At 40.9% G+C, this 25,496-nt stretch overlaps 2 protein-coding genes and 1 long non-coding RNA gene across 12 annotated transcripts in view; 1 reads left to right on the forward strand and 2 right to left on the reverse strand.

The window, feature by feature from the left end:
• git2a (G protein-coupled receptor kinase interacting ArfGAP 2a) overlaps positions 1 to 9,706 on the reverse strand; it is a 24,737-nt gene extending 15,031 nt beyond the window's left edge. For 9 of the 10 annotated variants that reach the window (XM_088994341.1, XM_088994347.1, XM_088994346.1 and 6 more), the window contains exons 1-10: positions 9,342 to 9,706; positions 3,118 to 3,251; positions 2,699 to 2,811; positions 2,489 to 2,594; positions 2,333 to 2,419; positions 1,975 to 2,105; positions 1,278 to 1,372; positions 805 to 850; positions 386 to 437; positions 229 to 301 (exon numbers count right to left, since the gene is read on the reverse strand). In XM_088994341.1, the coding sequence (XP_088850467.1) occupies positions 229 to 301; positions 386 to 437; positions 805 to 850; positions 1,278 to 1,372; positions 1,975 to 2,105; positions 2,333 to 2,419; positions 2,489 to 2,594; positions 2,699 to 2,811; positions 3,118 to 3,251; positions 9,342 to 9,393 (889 nt within the window). In that variant the 5' untranslated portion in view covers positions 9,394 to 9,706. The remainder of the gene's footprint in view (positions 1 to 228; positions 302 to 385; positions 438 to 804; positions 851 to 1,277; positions 1,373 to 1,974; positions 2,106 to 2,332; positions 2,420 to 2,488; positions 2,595 to 2,698; positions 2,812 to 3,117; positions 3,252 to 9,341) is intronic. The other variant, XM_088994342.1, reaches the window with a different exon arrangement.
• A 721-nt stretch (positions 9,707 to 10,427) lies between these two features.
• Positions 10,428 to 20,150, forward strand: ankrd13a (ankyrin repeat domain 13A). Its single transcript, XM_088994353.1, has 15 exons — positions 10,428 to 10,891; positions 11,333 to 11,468; positions 11,538 to 11,662; positions 11,759 to 11,804; positions 12,005 to 12,148; positions 12,232 to 12,421; positions 12,674 to 12,740; positions 12,821 to 12,902; positions 14,293 to 14,354; positions 14,873 to 15,003; positions 15,096 to 15,253; positions 15,343 to 15,477; positions 15,558 to 15,718; positions 15,801 to 15,865; positions 17,551 to 20,150. The coding sequence occupies exons 1-15, from the start codon at positions 10,784 to 10,786 to the stop codon at positions 17,747 to 17,749; spliced, it is 1,809 nt and encodes a 602-aa protein (XP_088850479.1). The 5' UTR covers positions 10,428 to 10,783; the 3' UTR covers positions 17,750 to 20,150.
• Positions 20,151 to 20,288: 138 nt separating this feature from the next.
• Positions 20,289 to 22,150, reverse strand: LOC148899250 (uncharacterized). Its single transcript, XR_016114702.1, has 2 exons — positions 20,812 to 22,150; positions 20,289 to 20,649 (listed from the first exon to the last, which is right to left on the reverse strand). It is a non-coding gene; the product is annotated as an uncharacterized LOC148899250 (long non-coding RNA).
• Between the last annotated feature and the right edge of the window lie 3,346 nt (positions 22,151 to 25,496).

The raw sequence follows: 25,496 nt of genomic DNA on the forward strand, positions 1-25,496 counted from the left end.
ACAAAACCAACAGCAATTTTGAGAACAATCTACAAACTTGGCAGGCTTAATGCCCGCGGCTCCAAATAAATAAATGTCTATTTTGCCATCACTTCAGAGTGATTTTGTCTGATTATTGTAAGAATTTGTACTCAGTAAAAAACATCAAATTGTGTTTCCGTAAACCAAGTAGCTCTGAGTTTTACTGCATATTAACTTTTCTACAACAGACTGTGCAGAAACAGTTACCTGCATCAGTCTCTCGCCTGTCAACCTCATCGTACACATCCATGGCCAGCTCTTCAAATAAATGATTACTCAGCTGCAAAAAGAGTAACAACAATGTTGGGTTTTGAATGTGGAAAGAGACCAAATGGAAAATATTGTCAAGTGTGTCATCACTTACTGATTGTAGCTTCTTTTTGGCTGCCTTGGCCAGTTCCGATAGATCTAAACTGCTACAGGGAAATAATATTCATCAAAATGCTGCTGAAACCAAAGGGCCAGTATTCATCTGCATGCCACTTGATCGTACTTACATGTTCCTAATCCATTAACAGAATGCATAAGAAAAAAAATGAACGACATAATTTATATAAAGACATATTTACGCTGGTTCTATGACAAGAATAAAGGCCAAATGGGTTTGGTATGACATATTCATAGGTGCTGTGCTTCCTAAGATGCAGACGGTCAATATTTCAGCAAGTCTCAACAAGCCACTTCAAAGCCGAGACAACTCCTCGCTGATGAAAAGCCCACACTTTGCAGTTTCAAGGAAAGTTAAAAGCACTCAAGAAGAAAATATATCATCTACTGTCTTACCTGTCAGCCATTTGAGGAACGATGAAATGCTGCCCGGTTTTATGATCTTAAAGGAACAAGAACAACATTGTGTAATTAAACTCAGAAGTAGGAAAGTCATGTACATTACATGCTTGACAGCTCTCTCTGATCGTCAGTAACATGAATGTCTAAAAGTATCTTTCGTTGTTTGATTCCTGCATATTCTTAGTTCAGTTTGATTACCGTATTCGTGAGCAACCCTGAAAAAAAAATCACTCGCTGGTGTTCAAGGCTTCTTCACAATCATGTCTACATTTTAAAATCAATGACAAACGTATACATTCGCATGCATCTAACGTTCAAAAATGGAAAATGCTTGCATTCAAATTGCATCTGGCAACCTCCACTGCGTGCAGCGGCATGGAGCGACATGTGTAACATCACCAAAAAAAATAAAAAGATTTTTTATTACTCTACGTCGATCATAGCGATTCACAGAAATTGCAGAACACCTGGTTTTCTCCCACACAGGTAGAAGGCCAGCCGATCCGTCAGCTCATACTGAATTTCTACCAGTCTATCTGCAAGATCATGGTGGCCCGCCTCCCTAAAATGACAAGCATTAAAATCAGAAACAGAATCAGAAAGCCATTAACTCATTCACTGCCAGACGATGTGCAAAAATGTGTCCACTCCAGTGCCAGGGTTTCTGTCATTTTCACTCAAATTCCAGGACCCCAGATTATTGATTTTTAGACTACACATACATTAAATGCAGAGTAAGAAACCTTAGACTCTCTTCTTTCATCAGAAAAAAAAGAGTTAATTACTAAATTATATAGGTCTGGAGTTATTTGAGCTTCAAATGAGGGGAACTGTCCAAAATACAATGCAATATATTCATATTTGTTTATATAGCACTTTAACAACAGCTGGAGCTGGAACAAAGCTCTAACATGGAAAAAAGGGAAATGCTGCCCGTTGTGGATGGAAAAACCATTGTCAAAGGCCATGGCCAGCGCTTTAAGGGGGCCCAAGTAGGTAAAAACAAAGCGTAAACAAATTCGGGAATAGCGCTCCAGGTCATGCTTTTCAATTCCCGAATAAATTCGGGAATGGCAGTGAATGAGTTAATGGTCCCACAATGGTGATACTTGCCCTCCTGGAATCAACATTGACTTGCTTGCGCGTAATAAAGACATGACCAACCTGGCAAAGTCGATTGGAGTTTTGCCGTTGCTATCAGGGGCTCCGGGATCTGCGCCATAAACAGTTAGCAGTTCAGCTTGAGAGACTTGTCCCGCCTTTGCTGCCACATGTAAGGGAGTGTTTCCCTTTTCCTTGAAAACAGAAAATGTGTTAGACTTAGGAAAACTCAGCTAAAATAGGAATTTAAATGAGTTCATATTTAGATACAATAAAGTGAGTGATTACTCAAAATGGGGTCTTTTGATGTCGTTTTTGTTTCACTGAGCAAGTTGCAGATATCAATGGAAAGGCAAAAGCCTCAATATAAGACTTGTTTAGAACCTACAGTAGGTTAAATCTTAAGAGCAGGGAACCTTACTGGGTGAAAAAAGTTTGCTTGGGCACCCAGAGAAAGCAACCGCAAACAGGTCTCAAGATTTCCAGTGCGAACACTTGAATGAAGTTGCTGGAATAAAGAAGAAAATTCATTAGATGTTGGCGTTTTCGTGTAAGCAGCAGCAGTATTTCTCCTCACCTTACTCAGATCCTTGGCTGTGGAACTGTCATCCTCTCGACAAGGCATTCGGTGGACAAATGCCAACATTTGATATTTGGCTTTGATGAATTCTGACTTGTTGGGGCTATGAGGAACACATGAAATAAAGCGGTTTACAGAGAGACAAGTAAGGAACAGTGAACGTGATGCAAGGAATAGGTTAATAAGTTTCAAATCAGAACAACTCACTGCAATTTGTCCTGGGGGTTGGCCTTGCGTTTTCCACTCATCACGGATGCCGGGTCCAGAAGGGAATGCTCCCAAATTGAATTAGCGCCATTGCTGTACAACATCTGAACCATCTTGATGAAATGAAAAACAAACACGGAAATTTTTGCTCCAGTGATTCAAAAGAATGTAGTAACTTTCAAATTCCGACTAAAAGCAATACATTTGTATGCACACTGCTAGCAAAAGGTTTGGAACCTTTCTCATGATATTGAATTGCAATCCACAAACTTTTGACATGTTGCGTATACGGGTGCAGTCATTGATTCATATTGGTCCACACAAAACAAAACAAAAAACGAGTAATCTCAGGGTGTTCTGTCAAACTACATATGGCTCAAATAATACAAATGTAAATTACATATTGTAAAAAGAGTTACTTGTAGCTGTGTAGGAGGCCACGGCGTGTGCGTCAGGTGACGGACTTGTGAGCTGTGTCTGCCCAGACTTCTGTGAACACTGCAGCACTCATCACAAACCAACACCCCCCTGTTCACTGAGGCCCAGCGGGGTTCTGTGAGGAGGGGGAACAGTCCACTTCACTTACTGACTGTTAACTGCTACTTTGTGAAATATAAAATAAAAACAACTTTTCATGACAATGTTAAAGCAAATCACACATTGTTCTTACCAAGCCAAGAAAAACAAGTGCAATGAGCAGCTCCAACATACTTAAACCCCCTCAGCCTATTTGCTCACTCTTCACCCAAAATGTGCAACCGATTCCTTCAGTTTTTTTATTAGTGCGTAATGTCTCTACAGCTAGGACTACTGTTTCAAATACCGCATTTGACCCCTCTCTTCCTGTTCCATGTTCAGCTGTGTTAAATCCTTTTGAAGCTCAGCCCTTGACGTTTTTAGATGATGTGGTTTGCCAGACTCAGGAATATGGCTACCCTCGCGATTCGGTTTCTCCTTATTTCTCTAAGGTGCTGGAATATAAGGTGCACCCCCAATGAATGGTGTATTTTCCCATATATAAGGCACACCGGGCTATAAGGCGCACCTTCAATGAATAAAAAAAAGTTTCCCAAATATAATATATAAATCTATAAAAGTTTTCCAAATATAATGCTCACCACATTATACGGCGCTACAGTAGAGGCTGGGGTTACGCACTACTTCTTCTACAGGGGGAAATGAAAATGTTGCATACACTCACTTGCCACAATATTCCTGTAGGTCACAGGTGTCAAAGTCAAGGCCCGGGGGCCAAATCTGGCCCGCTACATAATTTTTTTTCCGCCCGCGAAAGCAAATCAAACTGGTGAAATTCCATGATGCTAGCTAAAATCCTAACCAAAATTTCATATTTTTGGATATAAACCACAATAAGTCATTATTCTTGACTTCAGATTTGGAAACTAGCAATTCATTAATTTGTTGTACACTCTATATGTAATATGTGGAGGGGATTAAACATTCTAATGGGTTCCCCAAATTCATAACGGCCCTCGAGAGGAAACCATAAATACAATGTGGCCCGCGGCAAAAAATGACTTTGACACCACTGTTGTAGGTGAACTCACACAGTGCAACCTTGAACCCAATTTTGCACTGAAAGGTGTTTTACTCCCCAAAAAATTTAAAATCATTATTCTGCATCATTGCAAATGAAAACAATAATATGGTACATGGAATTGTCAACGGATTACCTGCACACTGTAAACCAGTGTAAAAATCATATTTTCGACAATTTTCGGAAAAAATAAGTTTACAAAACTCCCTTCAATCGCCCTCCAATTTCAGACCTGTTGTGGCGAAATATTATTTCAGGGGGAAATGGAGTCAGTGGCTGCCGACAGTAATTGCAAGACCTGTTGTGGGTCAATATTATTTCACATAAGCTACACCTGTGTATAAGGCGCAGGGTCACCTTTTGAAGAAAAGCAAGTCTTTTGGGTGTGCCTCATACACCGGAAAATACAGTACTTCTCCCAAGTATTGGTACATTGGTCTTGGCCATTATCAATAGCAGTCTGTTTCAACATATTGTGGAGCAACCCTTGCTCAATAAACCTCGCCTTGATCAAGATGTGCTGTTTTTAAATTTTTAGTGGTGATACCAGGGTTAATGGGGCAATCAGAGCCAGGCATTTAACATTAGAGGTAATCAGACAGAACAAAAGTACTAATCACATTAGTTTCAGGGAGTAGTCCACCACTCCCCCCAACCTTAGAACAGGGACCTCCAACCTTAGAACAGGGACCTATCAGGGCAGAGGCCTGGCACCGCTGTCCATTAGGGATATATAGGACCAGAATTACCATCACAACTTTAGTTCCCTGACGAAGCTCTTTGGATGAAGAGCGAAACGCCTAACACTTTCAAAGAAGTACTGATGATGCCCGAAGAAACCTTCTCATCGATGGACCACTCCTGTATGACTGAGAGCCTACATTTTAGGCACAATTCCAACCTGCCTTTTATTTCAAGTGGTGCACATGCAATTAAATGTTTTACTTGGATGAACATTACGTCTTGGAGGACTTCCATTCAGGTTTCAAGATGATGCATAGCAGAGAATCAGCCCTGTTACGAGTTTTTAATGGCAAATAAATGACAGTGGCGACTACCTGTGTCTGTTTTTGTTAGATGTAAAGGACAACCGACGTCTCCGGACAAGTTGTGTCCATAATTTGTAAAATGGCTTCAAATGACTTCTACTGAGCGCATTTTACAAAGATTCCACAGCATATAGCTATATTTTACGTTTTAAGACTCGCGCTGAATACTCAGGAAGTCTTGTTTTTGAGTTGGTGACGAGTCCGTACGTGATGTCACTAAAGGACCGCCTTTGACGGCAAAAAAGACGCATTGTAGCGGTCCTTCCATCACGTCAATGTATTTTGCTGTACTTGTTTGGTCTGGGGACCTTGTGTTGCACCCAAAAGCCACCAGAAGGCCAGAAGAGGGCGTCCAAGCACCATATAAGGAATTTATCAGCCTGTGGAAGCGTAGGTGGCCACTGGCGGTTGTGCCTCTTTTTTGGGGTGAGAGATTTGCCCCCAATGTTGCCTCAAAATGGCATGGAATAAATTATTTAATTGATTGCAAACATGTATGCTTTCCTCTTCAGAACTACAGTAAAGTCTCGTTATATCGATTGGATTGGATTGGATTGGATTTGTCTTTATTAGTCTCACAGTGGAGACATTTACATTTCACAGCAGCAAAGTGATGAAAGGAATGAAAGTAGAAAAACAAAATACATGAGCTGCTGGAAAGGCAGCCACTCTCGGGGCGCCGTCTTGAAGTCAAAAGAACAAAAAAAAACTAAATAACAAATAATATGACAGCATAGAGACAATATGACAAAACAAAGACACAGAGAGACATTCATTCTTCAGGACTTGCTGTACCCTCTTTGTCATGACATGAAGCAGTTCTAGATGAAAGAGGAGAGGATCAAAGCGTCTTTCCACCAGTGGATCAGGGACATCATGGTGGAATGTGCACGTCGACTACAAGCTAAATGTTGAAAGCAAACACGCAGCTGTAGCATCCATTGACGAAAAGAGATTGTCTGACATCTCCTGTTCCACATAAATCTGCTTCAATTCCAAGCCGCAATATCGGTTATATCGATAGAACCGCTTATTACGATACTATTTCTATTACGATACTATTTCTATGCACGCAAGGAGAAAATTACATGCGCGCAGGGTCGGATATATCGATAGTCCTGGTTATATCGATATTTTTCGGACTCCCGAGAATATCGATATAACGAGACTTTACTGTATTTGAATCATATTCATAACTGGATATGTAACAAGAAAGCATCTTCTCCGAATCTGAAGCCATTGTTTTGATTCACTCGCAATGCAAGACGTCTTGGTGTGACGTCACGAACTGGGGGCGGGACTTTCTGAAAATGCCCAATTCGCAGCTCAATTTTTTGCAGATTTTGGACACTTTAAGTCATTTTTATTGGTGTTTTGCATTTGACTAAAAATATCATACTGCGTGTTTTGGGTATTTTAGATGTTTTTCTGGTGTCAGTTAAAAAACAAAAAAAGTGACGTTGGTTGTCCTTTAAGTGCATCATTTGATATAGTAGATCACAGTAGTCTGCAGGCCTTTTTACAGCACCTATTGGACATTGACGGTGGCGCCTCTGAGTGATTTAGACCCTATTTGGCTGACGAAACCTTTTGTGTTAGCTTTGGTTGCTTTGAGTCACAAACTGCCCGACTGTCATCTGATGTTCCACATGTCTCAATTCTGGGGATTCTGATGTTCTCACTTTGGGTTCCACTCACTGCTATGCAGATAACTCTCTGATCTATCTTTTATGAGCAAAAGGACACAATTAGAAGTATGGGGTACAAAGTCAAAGCTCAGAAGGAATGGAGCGTGTTCACCATTGCTGGTCCCTCCCTTTGGAATGACCTGTCACTGAAACTTCAGCAAGTTCTCTCATTTCCTAACTTTATAAATAACGCATTTTTTGTTGTACTGTATAAGGTGCACCAAACAGGCTTGATTTTCTTCAAAAGATGACCCTGATATACGCAGGTGCGCCTTATATGTATAACATTGAGTCACAACAGGTCTCGTCACTACTGTCAGTAGCCACTGACTCAATTTCCCCCTGTAGAAGTAGTGCGTAACCCCCAGCCTCTAATGTAGTGCCTTATAATGTGGTGAGTCTTATATTTGGAAAACATATATTCATATATTATATTTGGAAAACTTTTTTTTATTCATTGAAGGTGCGCCTGACAGTCCACTCCGTCTTGTGTATGGAAAACGTTTGAAAATACACCATTCATTGGAGGTGCGCCTTATACACCGGAAAATACGGTAACCTTAAAAATCCTTATTTTTCTTTAGTTTTGACTCAGCATGATGGCTGATTATTTCTTTGACTGTTTTTGTGCTTTCTACTATTTTATTAATTTATTGCTTTATTGTTTGGTGTTATATGAATTTGTTTTGCTCCATGCACACCACTGTGGAAACAGCGGTAGTTGTTTTAAAGTGCTTTATATATACAGTAGTGTTTTGAATGTAATAATTAATGATGTTCAACGACCGTCTCAGAGAGTGGCTTGATATAGTAGATCACAGTAGTCTGCAGGCCAGAAAGTTTTCCAACCTTGATTGAAACAAAGCACATATTTCACATTGGAAATATCACCGCCCATCACATAGCTAAAGCGATTATTAGGGTTAATTGTGTACCTGTGGTCAGTTTGCAGGAAAACATATTCTTTTTTACTATTCTTATATGTGGCGGGGAAATATAAGCGAACACAAAGTTATTTATGTCAAATTAATTGACATTGGATAATTAATCAATTATGTGATATTGATTGTTGATTGACATTGACAGAGGGTGGTTGGATCTATGAGTCACGCTGCAAAAAAAAAAAAAAAAAAAAAAAAAAACACCCTGACACGCACAATTATAAATGAGTGTAATTCACAATTAATACTGTACTATGAATTTGTATGGTCCTCCAGTTAAGTCAACAAAATGTAAGGCTGATACTGCAATATAGGACAACATCTGAAATATAGTGGGAACATATGTCGGGGTTACAAGACATATTCATGAATCATGACGTCTGGTTGTAGTTTGAAGAGCTCTATCCAAACTACTGTTCAAGAACGCTCCGCTGGTGGGCCTCCTTCACGCTTTCCCCAAATAAGTGCTGCTAAACTTAATGGCAGATCTTGAAAATCTAAAAATATTCACAGCCAACAACTGCTCACAGTTGCAAGGGAGGGGCAAGTAAGACCAGCTGCTGTGGAGACCTTGATGTGTAAGACTGTCAGGATGAGTGGAAAAGGGGAGGGGTTCTAGAGCTTGAGGAATCAAATAAATTTTCAAATTTAATAATTTGTGCGTCTGTGTGTGTTTTAATGTATAGTTCGTACAGGATATCCCCCTGAGAAAAAAATTCAGAACCGAAAACATTTGGTCAAATCATTCAGCATCCTGTTTGGCTTCCTGTGCTTGCTGAAAAACATCACGTCACAACTACAGAAAAGGGGATTTCACACAGAATGTAATGGTTAATAGTCTGGATTTCAAGTTCTGTAGATCTTTGATTGTAAAATTTTCTGCATTTATTTTCCCAACGAATTAAAACATTAAAATCTGATTGTTTTCCCCATTAAGGTGAGCCATGCCATTAATCTGCACCCAAACAAATTAGGTTCGTGTGGGATCTACTGTCTCACATGTAAGAAAACAAAATAAAAAGAAAAGGGTGACCACATGACTTCGTTTAATGCATTAATTCAAAAAAAGACAATATTCGATGCGGATATTATATTCAAACACTGGCTCGACTTGGTGTCAACACGGCCACTGACGGAAATTGAACAAGAGCTGACCGCTTGAGGTCAACTAGCATCCTCCCCTGGGAGCCCGAATAGATGTCAACAATATTAAACTTGTCTAACACTGCATTTAACAGTAAAGTAGACAGTAATGTGACTGGGTCGAGCACTAATAATCCGATTAGAATGAGAATCACGGAGTGTGAGACAGTGGACCGAGTGTTGGGAAACCACAACTCGCTCAACGTGTCGAGAACAAATACGAGCTAATGACGACTGTTCGATTACAGTATAAGGTTCACTTACCTGGGACGCAACAATCTGCACACACTTCTGTGTTCCTCGTGCGTTTAGACATCCTAAACACCGGAAATGCCTGCAGAAATTAGCCCAGTATCTTGGAAGTGCTCACGCTGATCATTGATGACTCCCTGGAGATGCCTTCCGCGTTAGCTAAATGCTAGCCAATTAAAGGCTACCCCAAAAACCGAGACGCTATGTCCGATTGAGACTGTTTGGAAAACCATTAAAACATCATTCTCATTCAGTCCTGAATGCCGAGTCACTTAAAGTTAGCTGATTTAGCACCTGGTTCGTCGACAACCGTACATCAGCTGAGTGGGACGCGCAGCGGTCTGTACTCACTCTGTGGTAGACAGACAGCAGCAATACCACAGCCAGCTTCAGTGTGAGCTCATATGGCTTATATGTACCCTCGATTTCGTCTTTCAGGGTCCCAATGAATGCGTGCAAAGTTTATGTTTTCATAATAGTTAGTTTCTCCTAGAATATATGTCTTATAGCAATTTTCATATGTCAAATAGAGGGTTTATTCAGGTTTTTTATTTTATTTTGGAGCCCATAACCTGGCATACTAAATTGAGGGAAAACATAAGCAGTTTGCTACTTCGTGGGTTTAAATCGAGATTTTAGTGGAGATGCTACAGATAGTTCTGACGCAAAATGGTACTATTGTCGTCGCATCACGTCAAATCTTGGTTGCATGAGGTCAGACTTGCGAGCCATGCTCGTTTTTCCTGTGCCAGTGTATCGTTTAAATTGTGTTCGTAATTTGACGAACATCCTGAATAAATGACTTTACGTGGTGACAGACGTGCTTATACGAGCATGTTTTACACGGCGGAACGACTAATACAGTACTGAAATATGCAATTTCATTATTCCACTAAATGCAGGAGACGATCCTATTTTAGCAATCATTGACCTGCCTTGTTTTTATTTTTTTTTTATTTTTAGTACGACACAGTCACCTTTAAAATTAACATATAATTTATAGGGATGTTTATCCTGGAAGTATAACCATGCACCCCCATATTATTACGTTGAATGGACGTGTCCTGCTCGAACTGACCATTTTACTTTTCATGGCTAAAACAATGAACGTCATTTCATATTTATCGCAACGATAATCTGTCGTTAAGACATTTTCAATCTTAAATATATGTGTTTTTGCATCAATTTTTGTGCTATCAGACTTAGTCTAGGTGGGCTCCCCTGCCACTGTTATGGACTCTTCCGACCACTTCCTTGTTTGAACTTTTGTTTTGGAGAAGGCTTGGGCATAAGTTTCGCGAGGTTGCCACTCTGATTTAATTTCCCGAAAATGTCAGCGCGATGACCTGTGATATTCGTAGTAATTGGCTGGTAGGCGGGATAGCTATCGTTGTAGCCGTATCCAGAAGAAGATCGCCAAGGTTGCTATAGTGTTCCACATAGAGAACAAGAAGATGTCAGCAGCTAATGTTAGCGAAGACATTCGAATGGAGTTCCCACTCCACGCTTCGGTTTGGGAGAATAATTGCAGTAAACTGGAGCAGCAAATTGCACTACTACAGGTTAGTATAGCGGCTTTATAGTCGAAAACACTAAATATTAATATATGTTAGCCCACGGAGAGAGGAAACTGCTACAAGAAAATAGTGGGCCGCCTTGTTTGACAGATCCTGCTGCTTGCCACACGTTTGACGTTCAAATGGACATGATTTGGTTTTCTGTTTACGACTTTACATTTTCTTCCGCTGGTACTAATGTGTCCCTCTCTTCGAGTGTGAGCGTGGATGGTTGTTTGTATGCGTGCCTTGTGATGATGTGGCAACCGGTTTACGATCATTAATAAAAAAGGTGTTCTAATTCCATAATAGATTAGTTGATGTTCTGTTAAAGCATTGAACTACAATGTGCATTAAAACAGCAATTATTTAATTGTTAAGTATGATTCACTATACGTTTATTGTGTCATTAAGAAGGGTGATGCATGTTCTTTTGTAATTCCCCAGAATGATATAGAAACTGTGGATCCAAGAGGTCGGACACCGTTGCACCTGGCTGTGTCACTTGGACACATGGAGTCAGTGAGAGTCCTTCTGAGACATGGAGCTCAAGTTACTAAAGAAAATGCCAATAATTGGACAGGTTAGCATTCAACTGCTCCCATTGTAACACTTTTTATTGACCGGTAAACATTTGTTTTTGTCTCTATAGTGCTGCAGGAAGCCATCAGCACGGGAGATCCAGAGATGGTTCAGTTAGTTCTGCAACGGAGGGACTACCTGAAAGCCTCCACCGCTTTGGAAGGAGTACCGGGACTTTTGTCAAAAATCCGAGAGGTTTAATTTATACACTTTTTTTCCTCTTCTCTTCCACAATATTTCATTTGATTTATAAAACAAATGGGTTGCTTCATTTCTCTCTTTCATCCACAGTCACCAGACTTCTATATGGAAATGAAATGGGAATTCACCAGCTGGAGTAAGTTCCTTGTGAAAATTGATTTTGTCTTTTATTTTTCTTTGCATCAGAGCGGTAAAAACATTGTGGTGCTGAATTTGAAAATAAAAACATGAACATGAAGGCTATTTGGGTCATACTGGACTAACTACATTATTTTAAACGACTCTTGTCCCCCTTTTTTTAAACAACAATTTCCTTTCTACACCGTTGCTTCACAGTCCCTCTCGTGTCCCGGGTATGCCCAAGTGATGTGTGTCGAATTTGGAAAAGTGCAGCAAGCCTTCGCGTGGATGCCACCCTTCTCGGCTTTGAGAACATGACTTGGATCAGAGGGCGAAGAAGCTACCTTTTTAGAGGAGATGGTGGGTGTGAGCGCGTGTGTTTGTGTAACAAAAATGATGAGAGTGACGTCCGATAAAATGCAACTCAACGAGTACTTCCACAGATTCATGCGCAGAGTTGATGGAGGTGAACCATGATGAGCAAGTGGTGGACATGGAACGTTTTATCATTTCGCAAGAGATGGAGGATGTCACGCTTGAGTCAATGCAGCCAGCAGAACAAGAAGTGGCCAAAAGGTTGACCACACCAATTGTCAACACCTACTTGGACACCAAGGACATAGCTTTTGAGAGGCAAGGATCTCATTTCATTTGCATATTGGCTTCTTCGCACCTTACATTCTGTGCTTTCCTTCAACTCCACTTGAGTGACATTCTTTCCAGTTTGCCTGCTCAGACAGATTATATTAACGGGAGCATGGTTATAAGTCCTTTGTTACTAATATCCTTTACCTTATAGCTTTTATCACCTTTATTGAATCTTCAATGTCAACACTTAGTGCACATTCCATTTTGATGATATGTTTTTCCCCTTTTTTTGCATAGGAACAAGGCTGGAATTTGGGGCTGGAGGACAGACAAAACTGAAATGGTCAATGGATTTGAAACAAAGGTTGGGGGAAAAAACAAAAATTATAAGGCATGTCATTTCCAAGTCAATCATTTCTGTCATCTGCCCTTGCCCTTTCTTAGGTTTTCAGTGTGAACAATGTGAACGTAGTAATCAGGACAAGAACTGAACATCTTACAGATGAAGAGAAAGCCCGGATAAAAAGTAGGTTTGCGAGGAAGAGGCACGTCATAGTGTACAGTGATACCTCAGTTTACAAACGCTTCAGCTCATCAACTTTTCGCCTCACGAACATTAAATTCGCGAGCATATAGTCTTGGCTAACGAACTACTTTTCGGCGGAAGAACCAAACCACACAGCGCCACCGTGGCTGGCAGACTAGTTGTCGGCGGATGGACACCAAACCACACAGTCGAACAGCGCCACGGTGGCTGGCGCACTAGTTTTTGTCACTTGGTTTCTTTGAGTGCAGATGTGGTTTGTTATCAAGTGGAGTACGTTTGCTATTATGGGACCGAAAAACAACCCACCACAGGCTAGTGTTAAGCCGAAGAGGACACAAAAGAAAATTATGGTTGAGCAGACGAAGGAGATCATCGAAAAACACGAACGAGGTGTTGGCTGGCGGACTAGTTTTCACCCCCCTCCTCCATTTCTTTGAGTGCGGACATGCTTTGTTACCGAGGATAGTTTTGCTATTATGGGACAGAAAAAGACCCCACCATAGGCGAGTGTTAAGCCGAAGAGGACACAAAAGAAAATTACGGTTGAGCAGAAGAAGGAGATCATCGAAAAACATGAATTAAGCTGTCTCAGTACCATTACGCTAAGTCGACCATTGCTACCATCCATTGACAACTACCATCGCAAAGGTAAATAAAACGACTGTGTTATACAATGCAGTTTATTTCTTTAATTACAATACAATAGCACAATTATTATGCATAAAATAAGGTATATTTTGCATAGTTTTAAGGCTTATTTAGTAGAAAAGTATGTTTTATGGGGACCTGGGAACGGATTATTCTCAGTTTAATGGTTTCTAATTGGAAATGTTTAAAAGATGAACTTTTCGCCTTACACACACTTTCTGGGAACAAATTAAGTTTGTAAGATGAGGTATCACTGTGTTATGGAATTCAATGCTGGTATAAAATGACCCAACTAAGTCAACCTTTCGTGAGCTGCCTACGTCTGAAAATGTCTCTGTGAGCAAGCCGTAGTAAATTTTGAAAAGAAACAAAAAGGTGAACCAAGCAAGTACCTTTCATAAGAAAAGCGTAAATGGAGAATTTCATCACAGCTTCAGACGTCAAAGTTTTCACTTTGGAGCCATTCTAGCTGCCAAGTCATTGGTGGTGAAGCGTAATGCAGAGATGGGTATTATGTTAATTAGCCACACTGTCGCGTGCAAGAACAGAAAGGCTTCCTCACAGACACATTTGAAGGAATGAGTAAACTTAAAATTGGCTTGGTTGGTGCCATGGAGACGTGGCTATTTGTGCACAATCTTTTAAAAAAAGTAACTCGTCACTAAATGATGTGTGTAGCATTTGTTATGAAAAAAGATGAATGTGGTTCTTCTCTTCAAAGGTGAACGGAACATTTTGGAGTCTCTGCTCGGGACAGTTGAACAGCACATAAGTGCGCAAGGGGTAATACGCGCGCACATCCTGTGACAATACACATTGTCTACATATACTTCACAACCACAGCAGACTTCCCACGCACATTCCAATGAAGTAAAATGCGAATGCTTGTTAAAAAGTTACGACAAGAAAATGAGAATGGCCGTTTTCTACCAGGAAAGACCAGTGGGAAAGAAATACTTCTCCATTTTTTAGTTGGCAAGCCACTTCTAAGAGCATCACATACAACCTTAGAATTGGAATACAGTATTTTGATGTCCTGTAATCACCAAACCAGCATTATGAGAGAATCTATTCCAGTAACATGAATCATATTTTTGTAATTTGCGGTGTATTCGATTGACTATTTGGTACGACCTGTTATCCTTCAACATCTCTGATAGCGCCAGGCGAAAAAGATTATTTTGGCAATGATGAACTTGGAATACACATAGTGTTTGATCTCAATTGATTTTGTAGTTGTTTATAATATTTGTCTTCCATTTAAAAATTGTTCTTATGCGATTCATGCTTTCTGTTATCAGGACCTGACACTTGAATACGCAACTGCCACAAACCCCACCGCCATCACTCCAGAGGAATATTTTGATCCTAATTTCGATTTGGGGAACAGAGACATTGGACGACCAATTGAGCTGAGCGTGCGAACACAAAAGTTAGACGACTATCATTGAGGCACTTCAAAACTTCGTTGTCATCTGTATTCCGCATCAGCATTCAAGCAGCATTCGTTACCTTCTCACGCAGGTTTAAAGGGACATTGTGGATGAGCGAAGATCATCCACTGTCCCTGGTTGAGCAGGTGACCCCCATCATTGACCTCATGGCTCGGACCAGCTCGCATTTTGCGCGGCTACGAGACTTTGTCACGTTGAAATTCCCTCCTGGATTTCCGATCAAAATTGGTGAATACCATCATGTTGAGAGCCAGGAAACATTTTTATTTGCGTGTGTGGAGTATCCAAATGATGTTGTGATTTCTTCTGTTGTGCAGAGATTCCTCTATTTCATGTGCTGAATGCCAGAATTACTTTTGATAATGTGAATAAATGCAGCACTGAAGAGGAAGCCAACATAACACCAGCAGCCACACCGTCATCCTCAGGAGATGACGAAGACTTGGCCAGAGGTAGAAACTCACTCAAAAGATTATGCAAATAGATCAAACTTTGTCTTTGCTCCTCACCTGTGGCTTCCATGTGTATCCAGTCCCTCCAACATTCCGGGTGTGCCCTTCTGTTTTTGCGATACCTGACAACTACCACCGCCGAGGGGGAAGCCGTCACGCTCCAGTATCGACGAATGACGAGGAGTTTTTGCAGTATGCAATCCATCAAAGTCTCTTGGACTCCCACATAAACTCAGACCAGGTGAGCTGCTGCTGATAATTCTTCATCTGTTTCCATGCGTCTTCCTCTCTTATTCATTGTACCGCAAATTCTGTCGCTGCAGGATGGCAAAGGGAATGAGCCACACAGCGAACACACCGACACAATGGTCAACAGCCAGAGTGACAGGTAGATTTTCACATCATCACGTGTTGTTAGACCAGTGGTCCCCAACCTTTTTCGCCCCACGGACTGGTTTAATGTCAGACAATATTTGCAGGGACCGGCCGTTAAGGCGTGACGGGCAAACACAACAAAATAATATCATACAACCTGTATGAAAACTATGGTATTTTCAAAACATTTATAAACACAAATTATGACAGGAGGAACATCCTTGCTGGCCGGAACACTCTGGTTATTACAATAACTTGTAAACGTGCCTTCAAAATAAGACATGCCGCAAATACAAAGTGCAAGTGAAAAATACAACCGGCGCATGTTATGCCGAGTGGGCTTGGCGCATGGTAATGACTTTAACACTCCTGTTGAGATAAATACACATTTTAAGTAGGACTCATTATACTGTCAATTAACTCATTCACTGCCATTCACGAATGTATCTCTGCCATACTACTAACTCAAAGTACATGCAGGTTTCTTGTACTAGTTCAGAAGGCCAAGAATCGAATTGAATATATGATTCCCGAATGATTTCGGGTTTTGTTTTTTTCTTGCGTGGTTGAGAATAAAGTGCTGGCCAGACCTCTGGCAATGTTTTTCCCTGGCTCAGGGGGGCATCATTTCTCTTTTTTCATGTTAGCACTTTGTTCCAGCTTCAGCTGTTGATAAAGCACTATATAAACACACAATATGTATGTATTGGTATTTTGGATAACCGGCCTCATATATAGGTATGTATCTGGGCCGCGCCCTTGCGCCATTTACGCATTTTGACAGCCACTGCCGCAACTTTGTAACTCTACTGTGCCAGCACCGGCGTTAGTCTATTACGGTTGGCACATACTGCTACATGATCCGCGCCACATATGACATACTTCCGTTAAAATAGCTAAGGAAAATTTCAAATCGCTGCTGTGGACTGCAAATTTCCCCATTGTGGGATGAATAAAGGTTTTCTGATTGTGATTTTCTAATTCTGAAACAAATTTAGTTAAACAGCAATTGAAAACTGTTCGTTTTCCTTCAGAGGTTTTAACTTTCGTCGTGACCCGCCGGAATCTGCCGAAAGAGATAATCGAATTTACATTTGCCCATGGTGCATTGCAGTATTTACATTGAACGAAATCGACATAGTTGGTTGCAATATGGAGCGGGAGAACATGAGTAAAACTCTAAAATACATTCAAAACAATCAGCAAACAAACATATTGTTATTTTTTAAGAACCAACAGAGGGTAGTGACAATTTGTCTAAGCCAGGGGTGTCAAAGTCATTTTTTGCCGCGGGCCACATTGTAGTTATGGTTTCCTCTCGAGGGCCGTTATGAATTTGGGGAACCCATTAGAATGTTTAAATCCCTTCAAATATTACATATAGAGCACACAGCAAATTAATGAATAACTCATTTTCAAATCTGAAGTCAAGAATAATTACTTTTAATGTGGTTGACATCCAAAAATATGACGAAAATACATAAACGGAAGTCATGGATGTCATTAATTTTCCTTGTTGCCCTGTACCAAATGAACGACGGACCCGTTGCTGGCCCGCGGCCAAGGGGGTGAGGACCGGCTGTTGTGGAGGACTATCACTGAGACTTTTCAAGACAGCGGTCTGAAATGGCCAAACATTTCAGATTGACATGCAGACTTTGTTTCTCACAAATAACTGAGTGGCTTTTGTGATTCCAGGAGCATCCCAGAGGGGGTGCTAGTGGATTATGGCGACACCTCAAGTCCCACAAGCACCTTCTCAGCCTCAAGCCACGACTCTGAGCTCCACTTGGCCATGGAGCTTTCTGTGCGGGCACAAGAGCGAGAGGAGCGGCTGAGGAAGCAGGAGGAAGAGGAACTGGAGCAGATTTTGCAGCTGTCACTCACCGAAAAGTAGAAGGATCAAGAGGGAATCGGGATCAATCTGAAAGCGGGCCGCCTCATCTCATCTCAGTGACAATTGCCATTATCTGTCTTCTATGCAACAGCAGATTTTCCCTTTAACAGCCTGGTCTTTGGACGGGCAAAACGTTCCTGTCTTAACTTTTTCAAGGGTGTCTTGTGCTAAGAGGACACATGCTATTTCCGGCCCTACAATCTCCGTCTTCCAGTTTGATCAGTGGGCTCTGTGGTGTTGTGGTCTTTGGGTCCTCTCAGCAGCAGTCACATTCATATCTTACTCTTACGGCAGCTCCTGAGAATGTGATCAAAAATGACTACTTCAAGTGACTCCTCATACGTTGGCACTCCCACTTAACTCTTGGGTTTATGTTCTTGGTTTGACTCTGACCCTCAATGTCTTATATGAGTTTGGGGAACGTAAATATTCCCGTAGCGTTATTTTGCTGGTGACCATGAAGGTTTTGATGGTACAATTTCCATTCGGCAACGGACATCTCAGGGTCAAATGTTAACAGCCCTATTTTTTACATCTATCACTTTTAAACTACTGGTAATTTCACATGCAGCATCTCTGCCATACTACTAACTCGAAGTACATGCAGGTTTCTTGTACTAGTTCGGAAGGCCAAGAAAATGCTGCAAGAGACTGAACATTTCCGCAGCATATATATATATATATATATATATATAGAGTTCTTTTGTTATATGTGGAATTTGTATGAATTTTTTGGGGAGTCACATGGAGGCTGCCTGAGCAAATACCAGCCTTATTGCCTCTGTTTGAAAATGCAACAGCAGTCTGCCCAAGTAGCCCTGACGTTTCCTCCTGTAGCCACAAACAACAAACCTCTTGAGTGTGTGCAAGCATGTCAGAACTCAATGATTTGTTGTTTTAAGATCTGCCAACAGACATTTTGTCTCTTACATGATGGAAAGTTTGTCTTGTGCCACTCAAAATTTAGCAATCTCCCCTGCGATCTAATAGGAAGCAAATGTACACACAGTCATGTTCGAGAGCCACTACAGTGTAGTTATTTTTCATATGACCAACCACTATCGCTTTCTGAAAATCTTACCCACTACAAAGCGAGCTGTTATCATGATAGTGTATTGCCAACTGTTTCATAAAGGCCAACCTTTGCTTCAGATCTTCGTAACATACCTTTTGAGGTGCAGCTGCTCTTAAAATAAAAGCACTTTATTTCCATAAGTACTCTCACGGTAACATGTTCGCACTATCCCTTCATTATTTCACTTTACCAAAAACAATGCCTTGAAAAGGCAAGTACCTTGTTTTGATTACGTTACCGAAAAAATCCATATTAAACAATTATTGTGACTTACTAATATTCAACTGTTATGTCAACACTTACAAATTTGGGCATACAGTGATCCATCGGTACTTTGCGCGGTTCACTTATCGAGGTTTCAGTGCATGGCAGATTTTTTTTTCAAGGAAAAAAACGTTCAGAATTAAAAAAAATACGAGGTTTTGTACGTGGCTGTAACTCAGGGGTCGGGAACCTTTTTGACTAAGTAAAAGTAAAATATTTAGAAATGTTTTTCAGTGAGAGCCACACACACGTGCGAGCGCGCGCGCACACGAAAACATGCACGCACGCGCGGCCACTTTCCAACAAAATGTCAGAATGTATTCTTTAAAATAACTTTGTGATAGTACTCACCATTAACATGAATGGTTTTCCGTTCCTCATGATTGGTAAAAATCCAGCCAAAGGATAGGAATGAAAGTCAACTTGCCGGGTCCACAGGTGAAGTTACTGCTAGCTTGCCTGCACACGGCTCATTAGCTTCCACACTTGTTATCTGCAATCTACTTCTCGCAGAAGTATATTGATGCTAACGTTAACATGGGGCGTGTTAAAATATCACTGACATTCGACTGTTTCATCAATGTTATTGTTTAATTGCAAATTAGTATGGCGAATCCTCCGGTGCATTCAAGCTGGAGTGTACTCGTCATTTTTTTTTTTACTCGTTGGGCTCATTTGAAGGGCCGTTTACCTGTTTCAACATGACGGCCAGTATCATCCAATCGAAATTGCGCTTTCCGCCAACCCCGGTCAGTGTCATCCAATCAAAATTGCGCTTTCCGCCAACTGCAGCCGCAACAGGCGAAAAAGCGAGAATATGTATTTAATTTTATCGGCGAGCCATATGCAATCATCAAAAGAGCCATATATGGCTCGCGAGCCATAGGTTCCCGACCCCTGCTGTAGCTTATTAGTTCCCGATGCTGACGTCACCCAATGATAGCACAATATCTCATGGTTTACAGCCATGTGGATTGGCTGTGCATCTTCTAGGCCCCACCCAGCACCCCCTGTCTTATCAAGTGGGTTATTATATAACTACTTTGCAGTTGACCCTGGTCCCCATTAACTGTGAAAACAAGGGATTACTGTACTACCAATCTTGGCCCTGCCACCAACATTGTTACACTGAGTGATTGCAGTATGGATGGATCTCATTTAATTTTGTAGGTTTAATGAGCAACAAACTCTTCACTCAAGTAATGATGAAAACACCCGAAACCTTTATTTACATATCGTATTCACTTCAAATAAATAACAAATGTCAAACTCAAGCACTAATTTTTTACTAGTATAATTTGGAAACAGTGTACTGTATATTGCATGAGGTGGGATCCAGTTGCCCCTAATAAATAACAAGAGGTAGAGCCACTCTGAGGCCCACCTTTTTCTCGCGGGTGGATTTGATCACCGCCGAGTGGTCCTTTAGGTGGGGTTTGATTTCGAGTCCTTGTGACTCAGGGGCGAGGACTCGCTCAGCGCCTGGGTAGAGGCTTGTAGACGCACACGGCCATGATGATCATCAGTAGCAGCAGGACACCGACGACGCTCCCCAGCGTGACTGTAAACCAAAAAAACGCATTACACCATTTCAATCGCAACGGCTTGTTTTCGGATCGTTTTTAACAATAGGGCAGAAAACGGTCTAAACGAGAGAAAGCGTGGTCAAAGCTCCGGAAGACAAAATGAATCATCCGCGCTTGAATTTGTATATGTTTCTTACCCAAATTTTGTTTCTGTATGACCGTGTAAGGTCTCTCGGCAACTGCAGACTCCTCGTCTTGACCACCCACTGATACCATTAGTGACATCATGAATAAAACCTGTGGGACAGCAGCTAGCATCACAGCGAGGGAAGCGGAAGAAACGATGGTGATGTGAATGATGTTGAACAGGCTGAAGAGGGGCGGAGGGGCTTCCGCTGTTGCAACGAGGTCCTAAAACCGTCGAAAGATTGGCGTTCAAATCAACTCGCTGGGATGGAATATTAACATTGTGGAACTAATGAGATCGGGTCAGTTAATATGCTTATTCAAAGATAATACGAGACGCATTACACGATTTTTGTAATTGTGACTAACCGTATTTAAAAAAGAGAGGACATTTTGTAACAAAATGGCGATAATAGCGTGCAAAGCAACTGCTATGTATATTATTAAACAATTATGTATAAACCCTTATCTGCTCGTCTCAGTCAAAACAGACGCTGGTAATTTGCATTCACAACACTACAAATGGACGGAGCATTTTGAAAGTCAGACCATGTAACACTTCATCTGGCCATTTTAGTTACATGAGCTCGATCCTAGGGAATCATTTTTTTGGGCCGTTGGTGGAAAAAAATGCTTTTGTTTTGCAGAGTTTCGTTTTAAGTTGCACTCATAGATGTAACTTCTATTTACCCCTACTGACATTTGTTTTCTGAAGTGTTCCTGAGCTCATGTGGTAATTTCCTGTTCCTTGAATTGGATTTGCCTTTATTAGTCTCCCAGTGGAGAAATTTACATTTCACAGCAGCAAAATTATGAAAGTAGAAAAGCAAAATACAGGAGCTGCTGGAAAGGCAGCCACTCTCGCGGCGCCATCTTGAAGTCAAAAGAACAAAAAAAAACTAAACAACAAATAACATGACAACACAAAGGCACAGAGAGACATCCATTCTTAAGCACTTTCTTTTGATGATGCTATGGATCGTAGACGATGAAATCCATACATTCCTTGAAACTGTACGCCGGGTGACATTTTTCTTAAAATGTTCCTCCATTTTTCTCGTGCAGTTGTTCACAGAGTGGTGAACGCTGTCCCCATCTTTGCTTGTGAATAATTGAATAATTCAGAGAAGCTCCTTTAAAGCCCAATCAACAGTTAGACTTATTTGACATCGGTCCCCGTTTTTGACTTGGTGCGCTTATAAAATCCAAATAAAATGACAATTTGTCAAAAACAATGACGTTTATTAGTTTGAATGTGAAATATCTCCTCTTTCTAATGTATTCAGTTGAAAAAAAAGTTACATTGATTTGCAAATCATTTGATTATGTTTCTATTTATGTGAAACTAAATGTGCCTCTTCTTTGGAATTGGGTTTGTTAATCAGGATAGGTTCAACATTTACGAATGTCAGCCTCAAATATTTTCCGAGGACGACTGACAAAAAAAAAAACTTTTCTTTTTGGGACATCTGATCAGAATCAGAATCAGAATCCTCTTTATTGCCAAGTATGTAGAACACACAAGGAATTTGTTTCCGGTAGAACACGCTGCACTAGAATCGTCGTAAAAAAAAACTGCTAAGTGGCACTATTCAGTTCCATTTTGGCTACTGTTGAAAGAGTTCAAAGAGTTCAAAGAGTTAATGGCTTGGGGGAAGAAGCTGTTTAAATGTCTGCTGATAAATGTGTTGTCTTATATCAGAAGGTATGTTTGAGGGGTAGGCGGCAGTGATTGGTGCCCAAAAAATGTACTGCACCTCTATTTTACCATATAATTCCTATTGATGGAATTATATGGCAAAAGTAAAATATTTAACATTGATCGACAGGTCAAAGTGATTCAACTCAGAAAAGTTGCAGCAGATCCATGTACAAATATACCTACCGACTGTAGTCACCACTGGTTGTTGATACAAGTCTTGGTAGTGGTGCTGCTTGACTTAGGGTAAAAACAGTACCAAATCTCACATCTTAACTGGAAACCATCATGTAAATGTGAAGCCTCCATCACATTTCACATCTCTGAAATGTCAGAGAGCAATTGAGAAATGATGTAAAGGTCAAACACCTTGAGGTTATATCCTGATGTAATTACTTTCCACGAATGATGTCGATGGCCTTTACCTTCATCACTATAGAACTTGTTTGTGTGCATCATTTTAATGCTCCTGGTTTGCAGTTTAGCTCTTTTGAGAGATGAGAAGGAACATTAATTCGAATACATTTGCCACTCTGCATATTAAACAGGCACATCATTGGGTCAGAGATTCTGATCTTTGAAATTACGGCATTCGATTTTGGATACTGGAATGGTTTAGTCAAGTTTGTTCTTAAAGGACAACCGACGTCTCCGGACAAGTTGTGTCCATAATTTGTAAAATGGCTTCAAATGACTTCTACTGAGCGTATTTTAATAAGATTCCACCGCATATAGCTATATTTTACGTTTTAAGACTCGCTCTGAATATTCAGGAAGTCTTGTTTTTGAGTTTGTCACGAGTCCTGACGTCACGTCATGAAAGGCCCGCCCGCCCCCTGACCAAAAAAAGACATTGTAGCAGTCCTTCATCACGTCAATGTATTTTGCTGTACATGTTTCGTCTGAGAACCGTGTTGCACCCAAAAGCCGCCAGAAGAGGGCATCCAAGCTCCATATAAGGAATTTATCAGCCTGTGGAAGCGGAGGTGGCCACTGGAGGTCGCCATTTTGTGCCTCTTTTTTTGGGTGAGACATTTTCCCCCAATGTTGCCTCAAAATGGCACATATAATTCTTTAATCGATTGCAAACATGTATGCTTTCCTCTTCAGAACTATTTGAATCATATTCATAACTGCATGTGTAACAAGAAAGCATATTCTCTGAATCTGAAGCCATTGTTTGGATTCTCCAGCAATGCAAGACGTCTTGGCGTGACGTCATGAACTGGGGGTGGGACTTTCTGAAAATGCCCAATTCGCAGCTCAATTTTTTGCAGATTTTGGACACTTTAAGTCATTTTTATTCGTGTTTTGAATTTGACTAAATTTATCATACTGCGTGTTTTGGGTATTTTAGATGCTATAAAACGTTTTTCTTTATGTCAGTTAAAAAACAAAAAAGTGACGTCGGTTACCCTTTAAACAGTGTTGTTTTGTGCACTTTCATCGGTGGATTTGAGCATTGTCACACAACGTACTTTCATCACAAAATTGTTTGTGATGGTAATGTGTTCTGTTGCCAACACCTGCACTATAATATCCTGAACTGCCATCCATCCAATTTTTTATCCTCGCCGTGATCATGGGAGGTGCTAGAGCTGATCCCAGCTGTTTTCGCGCAGTAGGCGAGGTACACCCTGAACTGGTTGCCAGCCAGTCGCAAATACACACAGAGGCAAACAACTATTCACATTCAGATCTAAGGACAATTTAGAGTGTTTCATTACCTTATCATGCATATTTTTGGGAAGTGTGAAGGAAACGGAGTACTTGGAGAAAACATACACAGGCATGGGAGAAAAATACAAACCCCATACATTAAGGCTGGAGCCGGAATCGATCCTTGCACCTGTGTGGCGGACGTTCAAACCAGTCGCCCACCGAGCTATCTCTATCCTTTAACTGTTAACACCCTCGCCTGTTTTTTATTTTATTTTTTAATGGCATTGTCTGATTGGTCTCATATTGTATTTTGTCAAATCATTATTGTGGCAGTAGTTCAAAATATATACACACAACTTTAATGTTTCGGGACTATTACAGTTCCCGGAGAAACCTATTTGGTATAGTTGGATTTAAATACATTTTTGAATACACGCCTGAATACATGAACTCTTTAATATTTTTCATTTTCTTTAAATATCAACACATGTCTGAAATGCATTTGTTTTATATTCAATTTAGTACATTTCCCTCCCACTCAGTGTCAAGTCGCTCATGTTTGGTAGGTAGAGGACAGACTCTCTTTTCACAAACATCTCTTTTATCTGATCGCTGTGCTCGACTTCAATAGCCACTGTCACAAAGAAGCTTTGAACATCGACTAGGAGCTCCATAATGGATCATACTGTATGTTATAAGCTACTTTATGATCTTGTGTGTGTTCCGACATGTGGTCTTAGAAGTGGCAGGGCTCGGTTCACTCACACACACGCGCACGCACGCACGCACGCACACACACACACACACACACACACACACACACACACACACACACACACACACACACACACACACACACACACACACACACACACGCACACGCACGCACGCACACACAACACCTTTCATGGACTACAATAAGTGTTTGTATTTGTGTTTGTTTGTTGTATCTGTGTTTTGTGTTTCACCCCTGAGTAGATGTTGAGTACCATATTATGTGGGAACTGCTCTCCCAATGCAGACAAAAAAAACAAGTGCACTTCCTCTTAGTTTGTAAGGTCAGAAGTTATTTTTGTGTATTTCACATTAGCATCCATCCATCCATTTTCTGATCCGCTTAACCTCACAAGGGTGGCAGGGGGATGCTGGAGTCTATCCCAAGTGCCTTTGGAGAGGACGTGTGGGGACACCCTGAACCGGTTGCCAGGCAGTCATAGGGCACACAGAGATGAGCAACAACTTGCACCCACACCGAGGGACAATTGAACAAAGTGTTCACTCCACCTGCCGTGTATTTTTTTTGGAATGTGAAAAGACACAGGAGTACCAAGAGAA

Source organism: Hippocampus bargibanti, linkage group LG04 (genome assembly GCF_051943395.1).
Source record: "Hippocampus bargibanti isolate YZ-2025 linkage group LG04, ASM5194339v1, whole genome shotgun sequence".
Taxonomy (NCBI): Eukaryota; Metazoa; Chordata; class Actinopteri; order Syngnathiformes; family Syngnathidae; genus Hippocampus; species Hippocampus bargibanti.